The 17,187-nt window shown below is 47.5% G+C and overlaps 1 protein-coding gene across 1 annotated transcript; it reads left to right on the top strand.

Annotated features, from left to right (window-relative positions):
- Positions 1-1,451: 1,451 nt before the first annotated feature.
- LOC142406687 (N-acetyllactosaminide beta-1,6-N-acetylglucosaminyl-transferase-like) lies at positions 1,452-8,575 on the top strand. Its single transcript, XM_075495625.1, has 3 exons — positions 1,452-2,151; positions 7,115-7,207; positions 8,385-8,575. The coding sequence occupies exons 1-3, from the start codon at positions 1,452-1,454 to the stop codon at positions 8,573-8,575; spliced, it is 984 nt and encodes a 327-aa protein (XP_075351740.1).
- Positions 8,576-17,187: the final 8,612 nt, after the last annotated feature.

Below are 17,187 nucleotides of genomic sequence, written 5' to 3'. Positions count from 1 at the left end.
TCCTCTGATGCAGGACTGCAACCCTGCCAAAGACACTAGAGTTAGCTTATGGGTCAATAACAGCTCAGAAAAACCTCCTTCAAAACATATCGTCAAATGACGCTACTAGAACTGAGACCCTTTCCTTATTATCCGTCAGATGATTCAACACAGGAGGTGCAGTTTAGCTCTCTTATGACTGTCAGCAGCCTGACGGCTCAAGGAGATGGCATGCATCGCCTTAATTCAGACCACTGTCTTGAAAGAAGTAGTTTTAAATAAGCTGCTTTTTTTCCTGAGTTTTATTTCCTTCTCTGCGGGTTCTGAGGTCTGCTTTAAAGCTTGACAATCTTGAGTTTATTTTAGTTAACCCTCACCCCTCCACACACATTTTTGCATTCACATACCCCACTGAAATGAAAATTTACGGTGGCAAAATACAAAATTGAGCCTTTGTACATTTTTAAGGAGGGGTGGTGGGTTTTTTCTGCCATTGTTTCAATTTCATCTTGAAAGAAAATCTCTTTTTCTGAGGACTCCCCCATGTCTTTACCGGCCACCTCCCTCACGTAGACAGGTGGGAGAACTTGTCTCACAGGACAAACAAGAAAACAGACAAACCAGGATTTCAGAGCAAATTGGTTTTGCATGCTGTCTTATGATCCTGGTCACACAAATTCTTGTTGCTGTACAGGGTTAAGAGGTGACCGTGTCCATCCTACCCGCATTTGCTCATCAGCTTCTCTCCATCCTCCTAACGCTGACAGCTTAACTCTTTGATTTCTCCCTATTGCAGTTCTGTAAGATGACAAAAGTTGAAAAAAAAAAACCAACCCCAAACAAACCTAATTTACTGTTGGAGAATCTGGAAGGGACTCAAATAGATTGGATGAACGTGGGAGTGAAGCCTTGCGTCCATGAGTGGGACTTCTCATGCAGCTAGGAGGGTTGCAAGCGCAGTGGCCACCACCAGAAGGCAGGGCCAGACTGCAGGGCGGACGTACCCTCGCCCCCAGCACTGCCAGCACCAGCCTGGGGGCTCGCTCTGGAAACGCGCCATGAAGGCGGCAGGCGCAGGGAGCACCCTGCGGCGCTGGGCCAGCCGTGGGCGGTGGCAGGACTGCCCTTCCCAAGCGTGGGAGGCGGCTTGCGGCAGTGTGTTTCATGGTCAGCCTTGCATTTGTGTCCTCTCAGCGTGGGACTGCCTGGGAGGTGCCGGCCGGGCCAGGCGTGGGCCAAGGCTGGCAGTGTGGGCCATGAGGTGGCGGCGGTCGGTGGGGCTGCTGGTGGCCGCCACGGTGCTGCTGGGCGCTGCCATGTTGCTGAGGCATGGCAGGCAGTGGGTGGCAAGCGGTGGGAGCTCCCTGGAGGCCATGGCGCTGGAGTGGGCGTGTGGTACACCGCCGGCCAGGTGGGCCCCCCACCTGCAGGGCAGGTGGCTGCGACCAGCGCCGGGGGCAGCGCCCTGCAGCATGTACGTGTCCCGCAGCCGCTACATCACCCGCGCCCTCTCGGCCGAGGAGGCCGCCTTCCCCGTTGCCTACGTCATGACCCTGCACAAGGAGTTCGAGACCTTCGAGCGGCTCTTCAGGGCGGTGTACATGCCGCAAAACGTCTACTGCATCCACGTGGACGCCAAGGCGCCGGCCCCCTTCCAGCAGGCGGTGCGGCGCCTGGTGGGCTGCTTCCCCAACGCCTTCCTCGCCTCCCGGGCGGAGCGGGTGGTCTACGGCGGCATCTCCCGCCTGCGGGCCGACCTCCACTGCATGAGAGACCTGCTGGCCTCGGCTGTGCCCTGGCGCTACCTGCTCAACACCTGCGGCCAGGACTTCCCCTTGAAGACCAACCGGGAGATCGTCCGGCTGCTGAAGGGCCTCGGGGGGAAGAACGTCACCCCTGGGGTGCTGCCACCCCCCCACATCACCGCCCGCACCAAATATGTGCACAGGGAGGGGGCCGGGCACAACGCCTCGGGGCTGGTCTACCCCCGGCTGCGCAAGGCACCCCCGCCCCACAACATCACCATCTACTTCGGCTCCGCGTACGTGGCCGTCACCCGGCCTTTTGTGGAGTTCGTGCTGCATGACCAGCGTGCCATCGATCTGCTGGCCTGGTCCGAGGACACCTACAGCCCTGATGAGCACTTCTGGGTGACGCTCAACAGGATCCCAGGTAGGGCATCAGGTCCGGGGAGGGCACGGGGGTCCCCACCCCAGGCACCTGCCACCCTGGCACCTGCCACCACGTGGCTGTTGCATGGTGCCAGCTCTTTGTGGTGGCCATCACGGCCCACCTCTCCATGGAGGTGTTTCCAGGTGTGGCTCTTGGTGGTGCCCACCAGTTGCTTGTCACCACTCCTGTTGTTTCACATGGAGAAACAATCAGGCAGGTGACAGCCCGTGTTGGCAGCACTAGTGGCAAGTGAGGAAGGTGTACCGAGCCTCCTTGGGTTTGATGTCCGGGACATTTAACCATTTGGCTGAGCTGTCTTCTGGGGGGAACAGCACCTGTGACCGGGTAAGGGAGGTCCCAGGGGTGGTGGGCTTTGCCGTGTGATGGGTTCAGGGATGCTGCATGCCTTCCTGCTTAGCAGCAGCTGCCCTTGCCCTATGAAGACCCAGGGATGCAGCTTGGCATCCACTCTCTTCGGCCATACTGTCTCACTCGTCCCATGTGTGCCTCCTTGTACCATCTTGCTTCTCCAAAAGCCACCAAAAGGGGTTGTGAATTTCCTCTCACACACTGGTGGGCTGCACGCCTGCACTCGTAGGGGAGAGGGCATGCGTTTGCCCGCCTATATGTGGCCCAGCCCAAGCCCTGCACGTTTCCCAAACATAAATACATGGCCGCAAAGTCCAGCAAAAGTTATGGTTGATTTCAATCAGGTCTTGCAGATTAATATTCCCAAGGGTAATGTGTACACCATTTCAGGCAGATTTCTGAAGTACAAACTCCTGTGCACCAGCTTATAAAGTGCAGGAGAAAAGCTTGGATCAGTTGGTGGCACAGAAGTGTAAAGAAGTTGTCCTGTTCCCTAGTGAGAGATGCCAACAAGGAAGCACAGGCTGCTTCAGGGGACAGGTAGAGTCTAGCCCGTTGGCAGCTAGGTTTTAACCAATGTGTTGGTTTGATCCTGGAATCACAGGTACGGGACTTGGAAGGTCAAGGTAAATCAGGCAGCCTTTTATGCCGCAAGATTTCCAGCCCAGTATCAGTTTATGTGTGTGTTACAGAAATGCCAACACAGTGACTCATTTTGGGTAAGCTGCCTATGCTTGTCTTCATAATACATGGTAGCCATGCAAGGAGGAAAGGGAGTGGGCTGCCTTTTGGAGCCAACCCTTTGGAGCCAATGCATGCAGATCAACTCTCACTGGAATTCCAATGGCAAAAAACCAGGAATAACTTCGCGGAGAAGCAGGTTGTGTTGCCTTTGTCCTGTGAATGAGGCCCAGGCTCTGAAGCAGTGTTTTTCCTGCCTCCAAACCTCTGCCACCAAGGGAAGACATGAAATTAAAGGCATCAGAAGGGCTGGCCTGACTTTCTAGTCACTTGTGCCTGTCTTCACACCCTTCACTCCCGAGCGGTGCAGTTCTGCTGGTGGCTGTTTCTAAGACCTGGTGGCAGCAAACTCATTTCCAGGGCAGTGCTCAGTACTGCTGCCCGCAAGCTGGCTCTTCCACCCTCCTTGTTTTCGGAGACAAAACTCTGCTAACCTCGATGGAGTGGGAGACGAGAGCTGGACAAAAGTAGAGTGAGCAACTCATGCCAAAGTTTATATTAACTTTCACCATCAGCACTGCTTTTCAGACAAACTGCATTTATAAGAACAGGACCTCAGAACAGCTTCCGAATCTGAAATCAGTCGCTCAAACAAATATTTAACAGAAAATGTGGTAAATACGTTTTTTTTGCAGTGCTGAGCTACACTTTTCCCCACTCTTTAATTAACTTACAAAAATGTCTAGTTTACTCAATCTGGGAGATGGTGAATAATGTGAAGTCAGTGGTTTTATATTCCTGGAAGGCAGTGCCTTCCAGTGTTTTTGTGGATGTCCTGGGGTTGTTCCTGTTTTGTCAGTCATCCTTCTGCTTTCCCACTGTGTCAGCATTTTCCAAGTCTTTCCACACACCACATTTACTGCCATCTGTTATGAACAGGTTTTTAATTTGGGATGGTAATGCATGTCCCAGGCCATTTAAAGTGTTTATCCATCACTGCCTCTTCTTGTCTTTTATAAAGTGCTATCTTTAGCTTAATGCTTTCTGCAGAAGGGTAACATTTTCTGAATTTTCCCCAGGACAAAACCACACTTTTTGGCATGTTATTTTATTTGATAATGGCCCAATATACAGAGGGGAAGAAATAAAGTCATGAAGTTCTGGTTATAGCTGCCACATATCTCTGTTTATGGCAAAGTGGTATGGTGGTTCTGCTGTTGGTTCATACGGTCTTTTTGCATCTGAGATAAAAGTCATAACTCAGTATTTGCAAACAACCATCCTTACTTACCAGGAACAAGCTATCCTTAGAAACACAGAGCAAAGCAAACAAACAGAAAAAAACCCTTATGTTTAACCTTTCTCCCATCCCATTTCTCAAAAAAACCCAACCCCAACCCCAAACGCCCCTGACATTATACAGTGCCTTTAGGGTCTTGTTTGTCCTTCACTGCGCTTCTCTTCAAGCTCACAAGCAAAATAGTTGTTGGGTTATGGTAACTGTAGAGGTACTTTACTTGTTGCCATCTAGGAAAGGAACACGAAAAAAAAATAGTAACAAAATCTTACTTTGCTTTCACCTTTATCTTTTAGAAAACACCAAGGTTAGGATGATGACACACTCTCAGCTACTGTTTCGGCACTGAGGGCTTCCTACGTGTGCTGCAATCACCAGCTGAAACTGTGCTTTACAGAACTGCTGGCAAATCACCCCCTTTAGGATTGTGGTTAACCAGCAAAATAAATAGCATATATTAATACACATTTTAAATGAAGTTATGAAAATCAGGAAGAAGGGCTAATTAGCCTTAAAGAAAGAGAGAGGTCAGAACTGGAGATTAAAATGTCAATTTTATTTTAGTTAAAATAATATTTGAAGGGCTTAGGTTCCCTGTCTTTGCACAGGTCCCACAACTCCAAACCAGCGCTATTATGCATTTCATACAATCTCTAAAAGGCTTTGTTCTCATCTCATTGTAAATCAAGGAAAATGGCTGTCTTTTCAGTATACAGAGTTAGTACGAATGACAGATAATAATGCAAACGTTATGAAGATGCTTTCATTAAAAGCTGCATGGTTCCCTCCCTGCCCCTCGTACAAGTGTTGCCTTCAGAAGGAAAACAGGAGGAAGTAGGAATAACAGGCTTTAAATATCCCTAATAAAAATCTGGAAAAAACCCACTTGAACATGTTTATCTGTTAAAACGGCTTAACTTTTGCACCAGCTATGATTAGGCTATTACCATGGGTTATTAGTATGTATTAATAGTAATAATACTTAACACTGTTATCACTATCGGACTCCCCACCCCCTGTGTATACAACAGAGATTGACAAAAATTGCAGGGTTTTGCTAGCGAGGAGGGCTATCTGCTACGGGGGGCTCCGGGATAGGGGCTAAGCTTCAGTGGTGCGTGAGTGGCACAGAGCAGTGATGCCGCAGCGTGCCTTGTCACCCCCTCGGCTCCAGCCTCCCGCTGCGTCGGGGAGCGCGGGGAGCGGCTGGGTTGGTACAAATCCTCCCCTCCCCGGTCACCGCCACCAGTCAGTGCTGGCGCTTCTGCTGCAGTTGTTAAAAAGCTTGAGTCCCAGGTACTCCTCAGCGGTAACGCTGCAGCAATTCTTTGCATTTGAGAAAGTCAGTCTTTTCCTTTGCTTTCAGCTTTGTCAGGAGAAAGCAGAAATAACATCTGTGTTTTTGTACCTGCTGGCGTGCATGTTGGCTCCCCACACATTGCCTGTTCTGCCTTTTGATAGCTCAGGTACAGCATCGGTCATTGCTTGCTAGGCAGGAAAGAATAAAAGATGGTTAGTTTTTTCCAAGCAGGCAAATAAGTTATATACAAATGTTTGTGCTATAGTGAGAAATCGTGGCTTTTCCAGATTTTCTTAGTGAAAAGGTTTGTATATCGGGTGGCAATTACACAGTCCATACCATTGTTTTGTTCTTCAACAACTGATTGAGCCAATAAGAAAGATAAAATTTGCTGAAAGGGAGGAGTTCATAGAAAGCTTTTATTATTTTATACCTTCCCCCTCCCCCCCCCCCCCCCCCCGTATTCTGAAGACAGTTTTAGGAAGGTCTTTCACCGAATTGGATATGATAGTGCAGTACAGATCAGGCACGGGGTATTCCCTAGCTCTACTTTCCTGATCAGCTCTTGCTTTCAAAGGCAAAGACTTCATCCCATGGCAATGGTCTGTTATGGTTACCGCCTTGTGCTGAAGATACTGAAATTCCCTTGACCGACAGCAGTTGCCTACATGTTGCCTGTTTACTCTTCAGCAAATACCAACCACTGAATGTTCAGCATTTCCCCCTTAATTACTTAAAATGGATGTTTGCCAGGTTATAGCAGGACTTGACAATTTACTGATGAGGAGAGGGCCTCTTACCAGTTTATCTCCTAGATAGGTCCTGTGATCTGCCTAGACTTATATGTATTATTATATAACATTATAGGCTATAATTGAGTTTCGACAGCTCCATCCAGTTATGCCATGCTTGAATTTGTTCTGTTAGTCTCTTTTCTTTAAAAAAAAAAAAGAGACAGGATTTACCACTAAATTAATGTAAAGGTATTATGTGTCGGTGGCCCAGTGTTCAAATAGCCTTTGGCAGTGCTGGTTGGGAAGGTTACATGAGTGATCGTACATGCATGCAGTATCATACTGAGGCTGTTGCAAAAGAGGGATTTTTATTTCTCAAGTGAAATGTTTAGGTCTCTTGGGCTGACATCTATCTTACGTCATGACGGCTGCTTTCAATGAAGAAACATTGGCATGTGTTGATGCATATTTCTAAGTATTTCATCCCAGTTCTGTGGAGAAAGGTCTCGGAGAGTGGACATAAACCTGAACACAGAGCTGTTAAAAGGACTAATTATTTGATTTTCTGTTACCTAATTGCAGGTGTCCCAGGCTCCATGCCCAATGCATCATGGGAAGGTGACCTGAAAGCAGTGAAGTGGATTGATATGGAAGAGAGACATGGAGGTTGTCATGGTAATATGTACATTTTTCTCCATTTCTACCTGTTCATATAGTGAAAAACACTCAACTGTTGTTCCTGTACTCCTACAGCCTCTAATCATAGTGTGAGACAGTCTTTAGACAGCACTTCATCGGAGAGAAGAGATTAAAAAGGAGTCATCTCCTTCATAGTCCATATGTGAATGATAGCAGCCCATAAACAGTGAGAAAGCTGGAGCAGTTGCTTCTTCATCAGGAATTTTATAGAATATATCAGCCTTGGAAAGGGGGATATTTGGCAGCGCTTAGGGCTCACATGAGTTAGCTGACTATCTTCTTGAAGGCCTTGGGGGGAATTTTCTTGCAGGTGGGTGGGAATAGCCCACGTGTATGTCCCACGCTGGGACGCAGATGTGCTAGAGCCAGCAGCAGTGTGCAGGGCAGGTGTCCTGTGTGAACTTGGACAAATCCCAGCTCTCAGCTGGGCACCGATGCCTGCCAGAGCCACAGCTGATGAGGAACCTAAGGAGCTGCGGGCTGATGATGATGGTTGAGCTTCGAGTTTTCCTATGTCACATTACTTCATGACGTGACATTAGCAGTAGATAATCTTCTGTATGGCACACTTAATTTTTCAGTCACCGGTTTGTCCATTGCGTACTGCTACTACTTCTGACATACCCAAGTGGGATGAGAAAGGGAATGCCAAATACTAATGATACAAATTTTATTTCAAGATTCTTAAACCATAACATAGTTATTTGTGTTGAGGAGAAAAATTTTGAGAACTTCAGTCAGCTTCAATTACAGCAGTTTCACATTGGCATAATGACATTGAAACCAGTGAAATTACACCAATATCACCCAGAATTAGTTAGTGGAAAATCTAGTATGAGTAAAAGTATCGGTTCCTCTTCACTGACAGAAGGAAATTCCCCTTTGCTGTGTTTCAGCCTTGTCTGAGAAAGAGTCTCAAGTAGTAACACTTCTTTTCTGTGCTATCGCCTTGTTTTGCTCGTTATTTATTCTGAAGTAACTTTCTTCATTTCATCCCATTATTCATACTTATTCCCATTGCATGTCCAGTAGGTCTTTTAGCATGTTTGTTGTGTAGGAAATTATTTATCGTGGCTTTGCAGATAAAACTTCTCAAAAAGAATGATTTGGATCCTTGATTCTGACATTGCTTTTTTTCTTTTTCTTTTGGCAGGCCATTACATCAGAGGCATTTGTGTATATGGAACAGGTGACCTCAAGTGGCTTTTTAACTCCACCTGTATGTTTGCGAATAAGTTTGAGCTTAAAACATACCCCCTGACTGTGGAGTGCCTGGAGCTGAGACATCGGCAGAGAACCTTGTCCCAGAGTGAGGTCCAGGTGGAACCCAACTGGTATTTTTAGCTAGCAAAACCCCAGGCTACAACATCAATAAAAGCAGTCAAGAGAATAGCAGCAGCAATCTTAATTTCTGCTGTGCCAGAAGCATAAACTCATGAGATGGGTTTCTTTAGGATGTTCTGTAGATGCAGCTCGGGTCAGCTTGTCTCACTTGCCTGCAAATCTCACCTTCCATTTAACACCCGGAGACCAAAGCGCGAGAGATCCATAAAGAGACACCAGGGCAAAGCTCCTCTTGCAGCTGGAGGAGCTTTGCACTTCTGCCATTTTTAATGGGCTGTTTTCCAGCCCCAACTTTTGTCTTGGTACACTGTTATTGCTATTTTTTTCTATAAAAATATAAACAAGAGTCAAGCATCCCCGGCACTTCGCGTGTCTAAAAGACAAGTGTGCACATTTGGTAAGCAAAAAGGTAATGAGACACAGCCAGCAAGATCTTAAAAGCAGGAACCCAACTGCTGGCTATACATACAGATACTGTTTTGTCAAAGATACTGATATTTAGTGCAGAGAACTGACACAAAAGTACTGGAAATGGAATAAAGACACTGCACTTCCCAGATCTTACCTGTCCTTTAAATATCTGTCGGGACAAGGTTTGTAAGAGAAAACAGCATCTTCTACTAGACCAATGGGTGTGGTTAGAAAAATCAGATAGGCTTTCAGGCACAGGAGCCCTTCTCCACGTCTGAAAAACAGGGGCTTGCATATTTGTCTTACCTGGCCAACTAACAGAACTGGAAAAAATACAAAAACTCTCTACACACAGATTTTGGCCCACCAGTGTCCTTAGATCGTCATATGTAAGGACGCAGCGGGAGAGATGGAAAGCGGGGAAGGAAGTGGCAATATAAATATTTTCAGGACTGAAAGAACAGTAACTTGAGCTTTGGCAGTAACTCAGTAATTGGGTCATATTTTGATATGGCAGAAGCCTTCTTCCCAAGTTTACTTCCTTTCATCTTCATATAATGGTTAATGCACGTACTTAACCTTGGGGTTCACTCCCTGACAGCCCTATTTTTATTCCCCAATAACAGCCACTAGAGGGAGGCCATCAAATAGCTGAGCAGATTTTCCCTTCCAAGGCTACATAACCCTTTAAAGCACACAAAATCTCAACAGACTAGGCATGCCACAGAGAAAAATCAGTGCTCGGGAATATTTTAGTATGGCAAACAGAAGGTACCAGTTACGGGTACCAGTCATTGTGTAAAAAACAAAGCAAGAAAGCAAAACTATGAATGCTTCTTCCTGTAGCTATGACGGTTGTATTTATGCGGCATTTTAGCAGCACTGTTAAGTGACCTAGTCAGCAGCCCAGAGGCAGTATAAATCGGGATGCCTGAATCTAAGGAGAGTGTGTTCTGCTCTCCTGTCTCTCTTCTGAACAAGCGATGATGGCTCAAAAAGTACCTCTTGAATAACAGCAATTTACCACCAACTTTATTAAACCATTGCTAATTTCAGGGTCTTTTAACAAACTGGGTTGCAAACTGCAGCAGTTCAGAAATGACAACACATCATATTTAGATGTCCTGAAGCATGGCTGGTAACCCCCAGGGAAGGTTCTGAACAGGCAGGATCTGCCTCAGTCAGCTTATTCTGCATTTATAGCTGCCAACACCTAATAACGCAGATCCCTGCAGAAAGGCACCGAGAATTTACCTCCAGAGCAGAACTTTTATGGAAATCCTGTTCAGTTTTTTGGGGAGGGGAGAAGAGGGCTTGGCTAACTTGCTGCCATGGTAGTAGCTGAAGAGAGAAGTATTTCAGAGAGAGTCATTCTTTTAAAGAGGGAGTTTTAGGGTGTCCAACTTGAGAGGTCTGGAACCAGCCCCCTTTGTTTTATCAAGCTGAATATTCCCCAGATTGAAACATCCCAAATAAAATAAAGGCATTCTTACCATTTTCTGTGAATATTTAAAGTAGCACAGAGTACAAACAAGATTACTTTTCATTGTTCAGACTCTGCAGGCAAATGGCAAAATATCACTCAAAAGCAGAAGCAGTAAGCTTAGCAGTTTGAAACTATGTCTATAAAAGGGCTATTGTACTCTGAGCCTGAACAAATACAGGTATTTTAAAACTGGGTTTTATTACCTGTTTAAGTAAGAACCCAGAAAAAACAGCTGGTTAGTCTGTTGAGAGACCTTGCTTTCTGTCCAGCCATGATTTAGAGGGTTGTTTTTTTTCATGAATGCTACTCCATGTTATGTTTTTCTGGAAGTCAGTTAACTTGTTTTCATTGGGACGCAACACCTGCCTCATCAGCTGCTTCTTTTTTTTTTTAAGAAAGAACATTACAGTTAATCACCATTTGCAAAGTAATGTGGAATGAAAAGAGGGAACAGAACAACTTCTGGCAGCCAGGCTCAAGAAATGCATCTGAACGAATGTGCCCTAACAGTATTAGCAGTACTTTGGAATAGCAGTAAAAGACAGGGAGAGATGAAAAGCTGGAGGAGGTGGCTGGTAAGAAGGACGTTAAGGAGAGTTAGGCTCCTGTGCACAACAGTAACAATAGTGATTCAGTTCAGCAACTGCGGTGCATCTCCATAGAGGGAGCTTGCTCTCTGAGTAACGCACGTCTGTACCTCCTTGTTTTCTACAGTTATGACAAGGGTGGGAAAAAAAGTAAACTCTTTCCCAGTGCAACTTGTAGCTGCCTTTCCGAATCAGTATGAACAGCGGAGCAAAGTTTTCAGTTCTGTTCAGTTGCTCACTCAGAAGCTGACCGGGACGAGGCACGTAAAGAACTTGCTCTCTCTAACGGGATTTCCAAGTAAGTCAGACTTTCCATTGAAGTCAGTTTGACTTGCTTAGACAACCCACTGGATGCCTTTCTGCTTATTGAGCTCCTAAAGGCTTTTATATGCCTCGCCCAAGGAGCCAAAATATCCCTGTAAAATTTAAGGCATGTGCAACTGCAGACTTTTGACTTTGAGGACAGTGAAACAAGCACAGGAACAGGCTGTGCAGGGAGGCCGTGCAGTCTCCATTCTTGGAGGGGCTCAGGACCCCACTGGACAAAGCTCATGACAAGTACGTCTGCCCAGGCTGTCATCACTTTGGGATTAGGATTCACGCCTGTGAATGAAAATCATCAGTCCCCTTTCCTCAGCCTCTGTGTACTCCTAACATTAAGGACATTTTTATATACTGTATGATGCTGTATGAGCAGCTCCATGACCCTGCAAACTTCTGTGCCTGTTCTAGATACTGCAACATTTTTCCTTCATTCCCTAGCACCTCAGATGTTCAAAATACTAAAAATGAGTGAGAGAAGGAGCATGCGTTCCTCTTTTGTCGCTCCATACGTGAGGCAGGAAGGAGAGGACATTCGGAGGAGCACTTCTGCACCTTCTTTCAGTGGAGGGAAGAGACATCACTATGGCTTCACCCCTTGCTCGCTGTTGTCTAAGCCTAGGACGAATCTTGGGCTCATCATCGGGATTTGTTTAACTGGTCTATTAATGCAAAGAGGCAGTCGTGCAAGACATGGAGTACTCTTGCTATGTGGCTGTACAGCATAGTAGTTGGGCTTGCAATGGGACGTATGAGCTGAGAGGCCTGGTGCTTGTTAAGTCTCAAATTAAGTGGAACTTTCTCCCACAGGGTTTTAAAGCATCTGTTGGGAGCGAGAGCTGAGAGTTTCTTCCCAAACTTTCATCTTCCTAAGACACACTGTTTCTTCATGTCCAGTACGCACCGTCAGGTGCTCGTTTTCCACCCCACAGAGCAGCACCGTGAAGTTAATACAGGAGCTGAGACACTACTTAAGCTCCCAGGGCCTGATCCAAGTCAGCAGAAAGGGCTGCAGATCAGGCTGAGCTGGTGCAGTCAGTGCTCAGCGTGGGGTGATGAGCAGAGCTGCTGCAGACGGAGACCCTGTGGCCATGCATTCCCCAGAGCCAGCCAACATCAGCAGGAGCTGCAGTTTCAGGCTTACACAACGTGCGTGGCCTCAAGGTCTGTTCCCTGTTGTGAATAACTTGCAGGGTTCACGCTATTTCTCTTTCAGCTGAACACACCCAAATACTTCCAAAAATCCCCCATCTCTAGGGAGATGTATGTTCTGTGTGTGCCTGCAACATTGGAGGTGTGCGCAGAAGCCAAAAATGTCCGGCAGCACGAGGTGCCAGGCTGCAGAAATTGTGAAAGAGTTCCCGGGAGCACAGTTGTGAGAGTGGGTCCAAGAAAAGCAAGATACAGTGCTGTGCCTCATCATGTTCACTGCAGGGCTCAAGCCTGCTATTGCAAACCAGGCATCTGCGCAAATGCTAGGGCGCTGGTCTAGAGGCCTGAATTAAATTCCCTGGCAGCAGGTCCACAAGCAGGATATTTTGAAGAGAAGGGAGGGCAAGTTTTAGGCCTAGCTCATGGCTCGATGTCTGGCAGCAGTGCTGCAAAAGCCAGCCTAAACCAGCAGGCTCCCAGCCCTTCCATTCCTACTCCTGCTAGATTTTTCCACGTCCTAGCTGTATCAGTTCCTCTACCAAGAAGCCAAGCAGTACTTGTGCCAGCCCAAAAGAAGGGGTGGCAGAGATGATCCCAGGATTAGGAGCCAGGTAGCTGCTCAAGTTGAGTCTAGTGACAAAAAGAAAAAAAGGAAAAAAAAAAGGAAAAATAAAAAAAGAGAGGCTTACCAAGGTATCCTTTTAACTTCACTTAAGGAATGAAAGGAAAGCAATGTAGATATATTCATGTTTTCAGTTTTACCACTACTATTAGGCATCACCTTAGAGATCATATAGTAGCCAACTAATATGGGGCCAATATTGGACTCCCCCCCCAAATGAATAACAGAAATGGTATAAAAGAAAGGAGAGATGACACTGAAGTTGCAGAACAGAGCAAAAGCCAAGCACACTCTAATGGGCTTGTGGTCTGCTTTGCTTTGCTCTGTTGCAATATCGCACTCCTCTGTTAAAGTATACTGCCTTGTCCTGCAAACTGTGTCTCGCTTAATTTGTGGGCACCACAGCTACCACAAACCCACCATTCTGGCACCCACAACGGCAAGACTGAAGCTTTCATGCACATGAATAAATCATTGCATAGCCACAGGAGGCATAAAACTAAAGTAGCCGGTAGGACTGTCTTCTCACTGGCTTCTGAGTCAGCCGCTGGCTTCTAATCCAGTTACAGCATGAAACACTCTGGTTGACCTGACTGCTGTGAGCTGTGAAGTCAGCAGTTATATCAGCAACACCAAACAATGAATTAAGTAGAAGCTGCAGGTGCTGCAAACATCACGGAGGATGGTGTCAAGATCTGCCCGTTAGCACGCACTGACTCAGAGGTCAAGACGCTGTGTGACACCATGATGTGCAGGAATACAACATCCTCAGCTTCCACCAGGAGCCAGCCTATTGACATACAAACATCTAACGAACACAACATCTTGTCATAAGGCTTAAAAAAAGTTTTACTGGCATTGCTCCACATCAGAGAGGCACTTTTGCTGACCCTCTGCAAATAAATTCATTCTTAATGGATTTGAATGAAGATGGATTTTCATTGCTCCAGACCCACAGTGCCACCCTATAGCTACAGTTTTCCTTACCATCTGCTTCCTCTCCCCACACCAGAGAAGCCAGGGATGATTCATACCTCTGCTAAGGACCATCCAAGAAATGGTCATTGCCTAGCACATCCTGCTGGCTCATGGCTGGTCACTGCCAGCAGAAATTTTAAGGTGGCACCGTGGCGGTTTGCGATGTGAGCTGAAGGCTCACCCACAGGAATGATAAACAACTGGCTGGTGTCTGAATGTCATTTTTGGGAGGGACACCTGAAGCAGCTGGAAATAGGCACTAGAAGTAGGCCTAGAAATAGGCACTCAAGGCAAAACAATGGCATCAAGTAGGTAACAGGTAAACCTTACTATCTGATCTGATTAGGTGTGTCAAACCAAAAGCAAAGGTCCTGCTTTAAACAAAGGAGCCAGCCTGGTTTTGATCAGCAAGTCATTGCAGACAGTCATTAGCACTATATTGGCCAGATGCTTCAAGCTCCACTGCAAACCCTGTGTGCCTAAAACACAAATACTGGCAGCGCATCTAATAGCACAGAAACGCAAACCAAGCTGTCTCCACAAAAGACGGCAAGCTTCTGCAAATGTGATCCATAGTCTTAGCCTTTTCCATGCTCCCATTAAGGGCAGCAGAGGAGGTCTTAAGAGGATATATGGAGCTCAGAGCAAGGGGGACTGGAGAACATGGGGAAGGCGAGGACAACTGAAAAGATAGAGAAAACCGTAGGACGAAAGTGGGAAGGAGGTAGGAGAAGGAAAACAAAGAAGGGAAAAGGAAAACACAGCCCATGAGAGAATGAACTGAGAATGTGAAGAGCTGATAAGCTAAATAGGATAAAAATACTGTTTTGGTAAGTGTCATTCATTCAGTGTAAGCCTTCTTTTCCAGATAACCTGGGCCAAACTGCTGGTTTGCCACAGAGCTCATAAAACTGCAATAGGTGGCCCTTTCAGGTTTTGTTTTGTTTGTTTAGTGAAAGCCTGACAACTGTATTAACTTTCTTTTGGTCAAAATATGTTTGTGCTAGTCCCTTAACCATTCATACACAACAGAACAAAGATGCAGCCTGCACACCTCTTCTTCAGAGTCTTTTATGGAAGCAAGCGTGGAGGAAAGTTCATTGCCTTGTGAAGGAATTGGTCTGACCAGTTTGAAGCGTGCAAGCTTCAGATCTTCTGATTTTTTTTCCTTGCAAATATATCCAGGCCCAAGCACAGCTACCACCAGAAGTGCAGTTGGGGAAAAAAACCCCACAAAGCAGAAAGCATGATCGACTGGTCATTTGTGTTGTCCTACAGGCAAGCCTTCAAACTTGCCAAGTTCGGTAAACCTTTGGGTACACATTAATGAACGCGCTCTGCCAGGGGTCAGAAGGTAATTTGTTTCTTGTGTCAGGTGGGCCTCATGATATTTTCCTTTCTGTAAAATACATAAAAGATGTTGTCACAAGCACAAACCTCAGTGCTCAGTTCTCGAAGCACAGCTGGGAAGAAAGGAGGCAGAGATCAGCCAGGAAACTTGCACCAGCCTCATGGAGTTTGTCACACAGAATCATGGCCCTGCTGAAGTTGGAAGGGACCTCTGGAGACCACCGCGTCCACCCCCCCTTTCTCAAAGCACAGTCGACTTGCTCAGGGCTGTGTCCAGTTAGGTTTGGAATATCTCCACGGAGGGAGGCTCCACAGCCTCCCTGAGCACCTCTTCCAGCGTTTGGCTGCCTTCACAGTGAAAACTATTTTACTGAAGTTTAAATGGAATTTCCTGTATTTCAACTTGTGCCCATTGCCCCTTGTCCAGTCACCATTGAGAAGACCCTGTCTCCGTCTTCTTTATTTTTCTCCATCAGATATTTACACACATTGATACGATGCCCCTGAGCCTCCTCTCCTCCAGGCTAAACAGTCCCAGCTCTCTCAACCACTTCTTGTATGAAAGATGCTCCGAGCTGTTAATGATCTTCATAGCCATTTGCTGGACCTGCTTCAGTATGTCCATGTCTGCCTTGCACTGGGGAGCCCAGGCCTGGACCCAGCACTCCAGCTGTGTCTCACCACAGAGCAGACGTGAAGGATCACCTGCCTCGACCTGCCTGATGCAGCTCAGGGTGCCATCTACCTTCTTTACTGCAAGGGCGTGTTGCTGCCTCATGGGCAACTTCCTGTGACACCCCGGGCCCCCAGGACCTTTCCTGCAAAGCTGCTCTCCAGCCGATCAGTCCCAGGCACCTCTGCAGCTCCAGACCGGGAGAGCTGCACCCTCCCTCAGGAGCTGGGACTGCATCCAGTGCAGTGCCCAGGCAGCTTCTCCATGTGGTGCCGGGAACTGCGCCCTGTAGCACCTCACCGCCATCGCTCCGCACGCGCGCACTGTTGTCAGCAGAGCTTCCGCGGAATCCAGATGCCTTCTTTTGACATCTGTATAGGGCTTACGTAGCAAGGTTGTGGTAGCGGGGGGCTGCAAGGGTGGCTTCTGTGAGGAGACACCGGGAGCTGCCCTCCTGCTGGACAGAGACAGCTCCAGGTGGCTCCAGGAGAGACCCACCGCTGGCCAAAGCTGAGCCCATCAGCCATGCTGCTGGCACCTCTGTGGTACCACAGTTAGGAAAGGGTAAAAACACTGCGCAGCAGCAGCTGCTGAGAGAGAGGAGTGAGAAAACATGAGAGAAACAGCCCTGCAGACACCCAGGTCGGAGCAGAAGGAGGGGAGGAGGAGCAGAGATTCCCCTGCAGCCCCCGGAGAAGACCGTGGGGAGGCAGGCTGTCCCCTGCAACCCACGGAGGACCACGGGGGAGCAGGTATCCACCTGCAGCCCGTGGAGGACGCCACGCTGCAGCAGGTGGGCATGCCCTGAAGGAAGCTGCAGCCTGTGGAGAGGAGAGGAGCCCACGCTGGAGCAGGTTTGCTGGCAGGACCTGCGGCCCTGTGGGGGACCCACGCTGGAGCAGTCTGTCCATGAAGGACTGTACCCCACGGAAAGGACCCACGCTGGGGCAGTTTGTGAAGTGCAACCCGTGGGAAGGACCCACGCTGCAGCAGTTTCCGAAGGACTGTCTCCCGTGGGAGGGACCCCGCGCT

This window comes from Mycteria americana, chromosome 2 (assembly GCF_035582795.1).
Source record: "Mycteria americana isolate JAX WOST 10 ecotype Jacksonville Zoo and Gardens chromosome 2, USCA_MyAme_1.0, whole genome shotgun sequence".
Taxonomy (NCBI): Eukaryota; Metazoa; Chordata; class Aves; order Ciconiiformes; family Ciconiidae; genus Mycteria; species Mycteria americana.
Note: the sequence above shows the minus strand (reverse complement) of the source record. Positions and strands in the feature narration are given on the sequence as shown.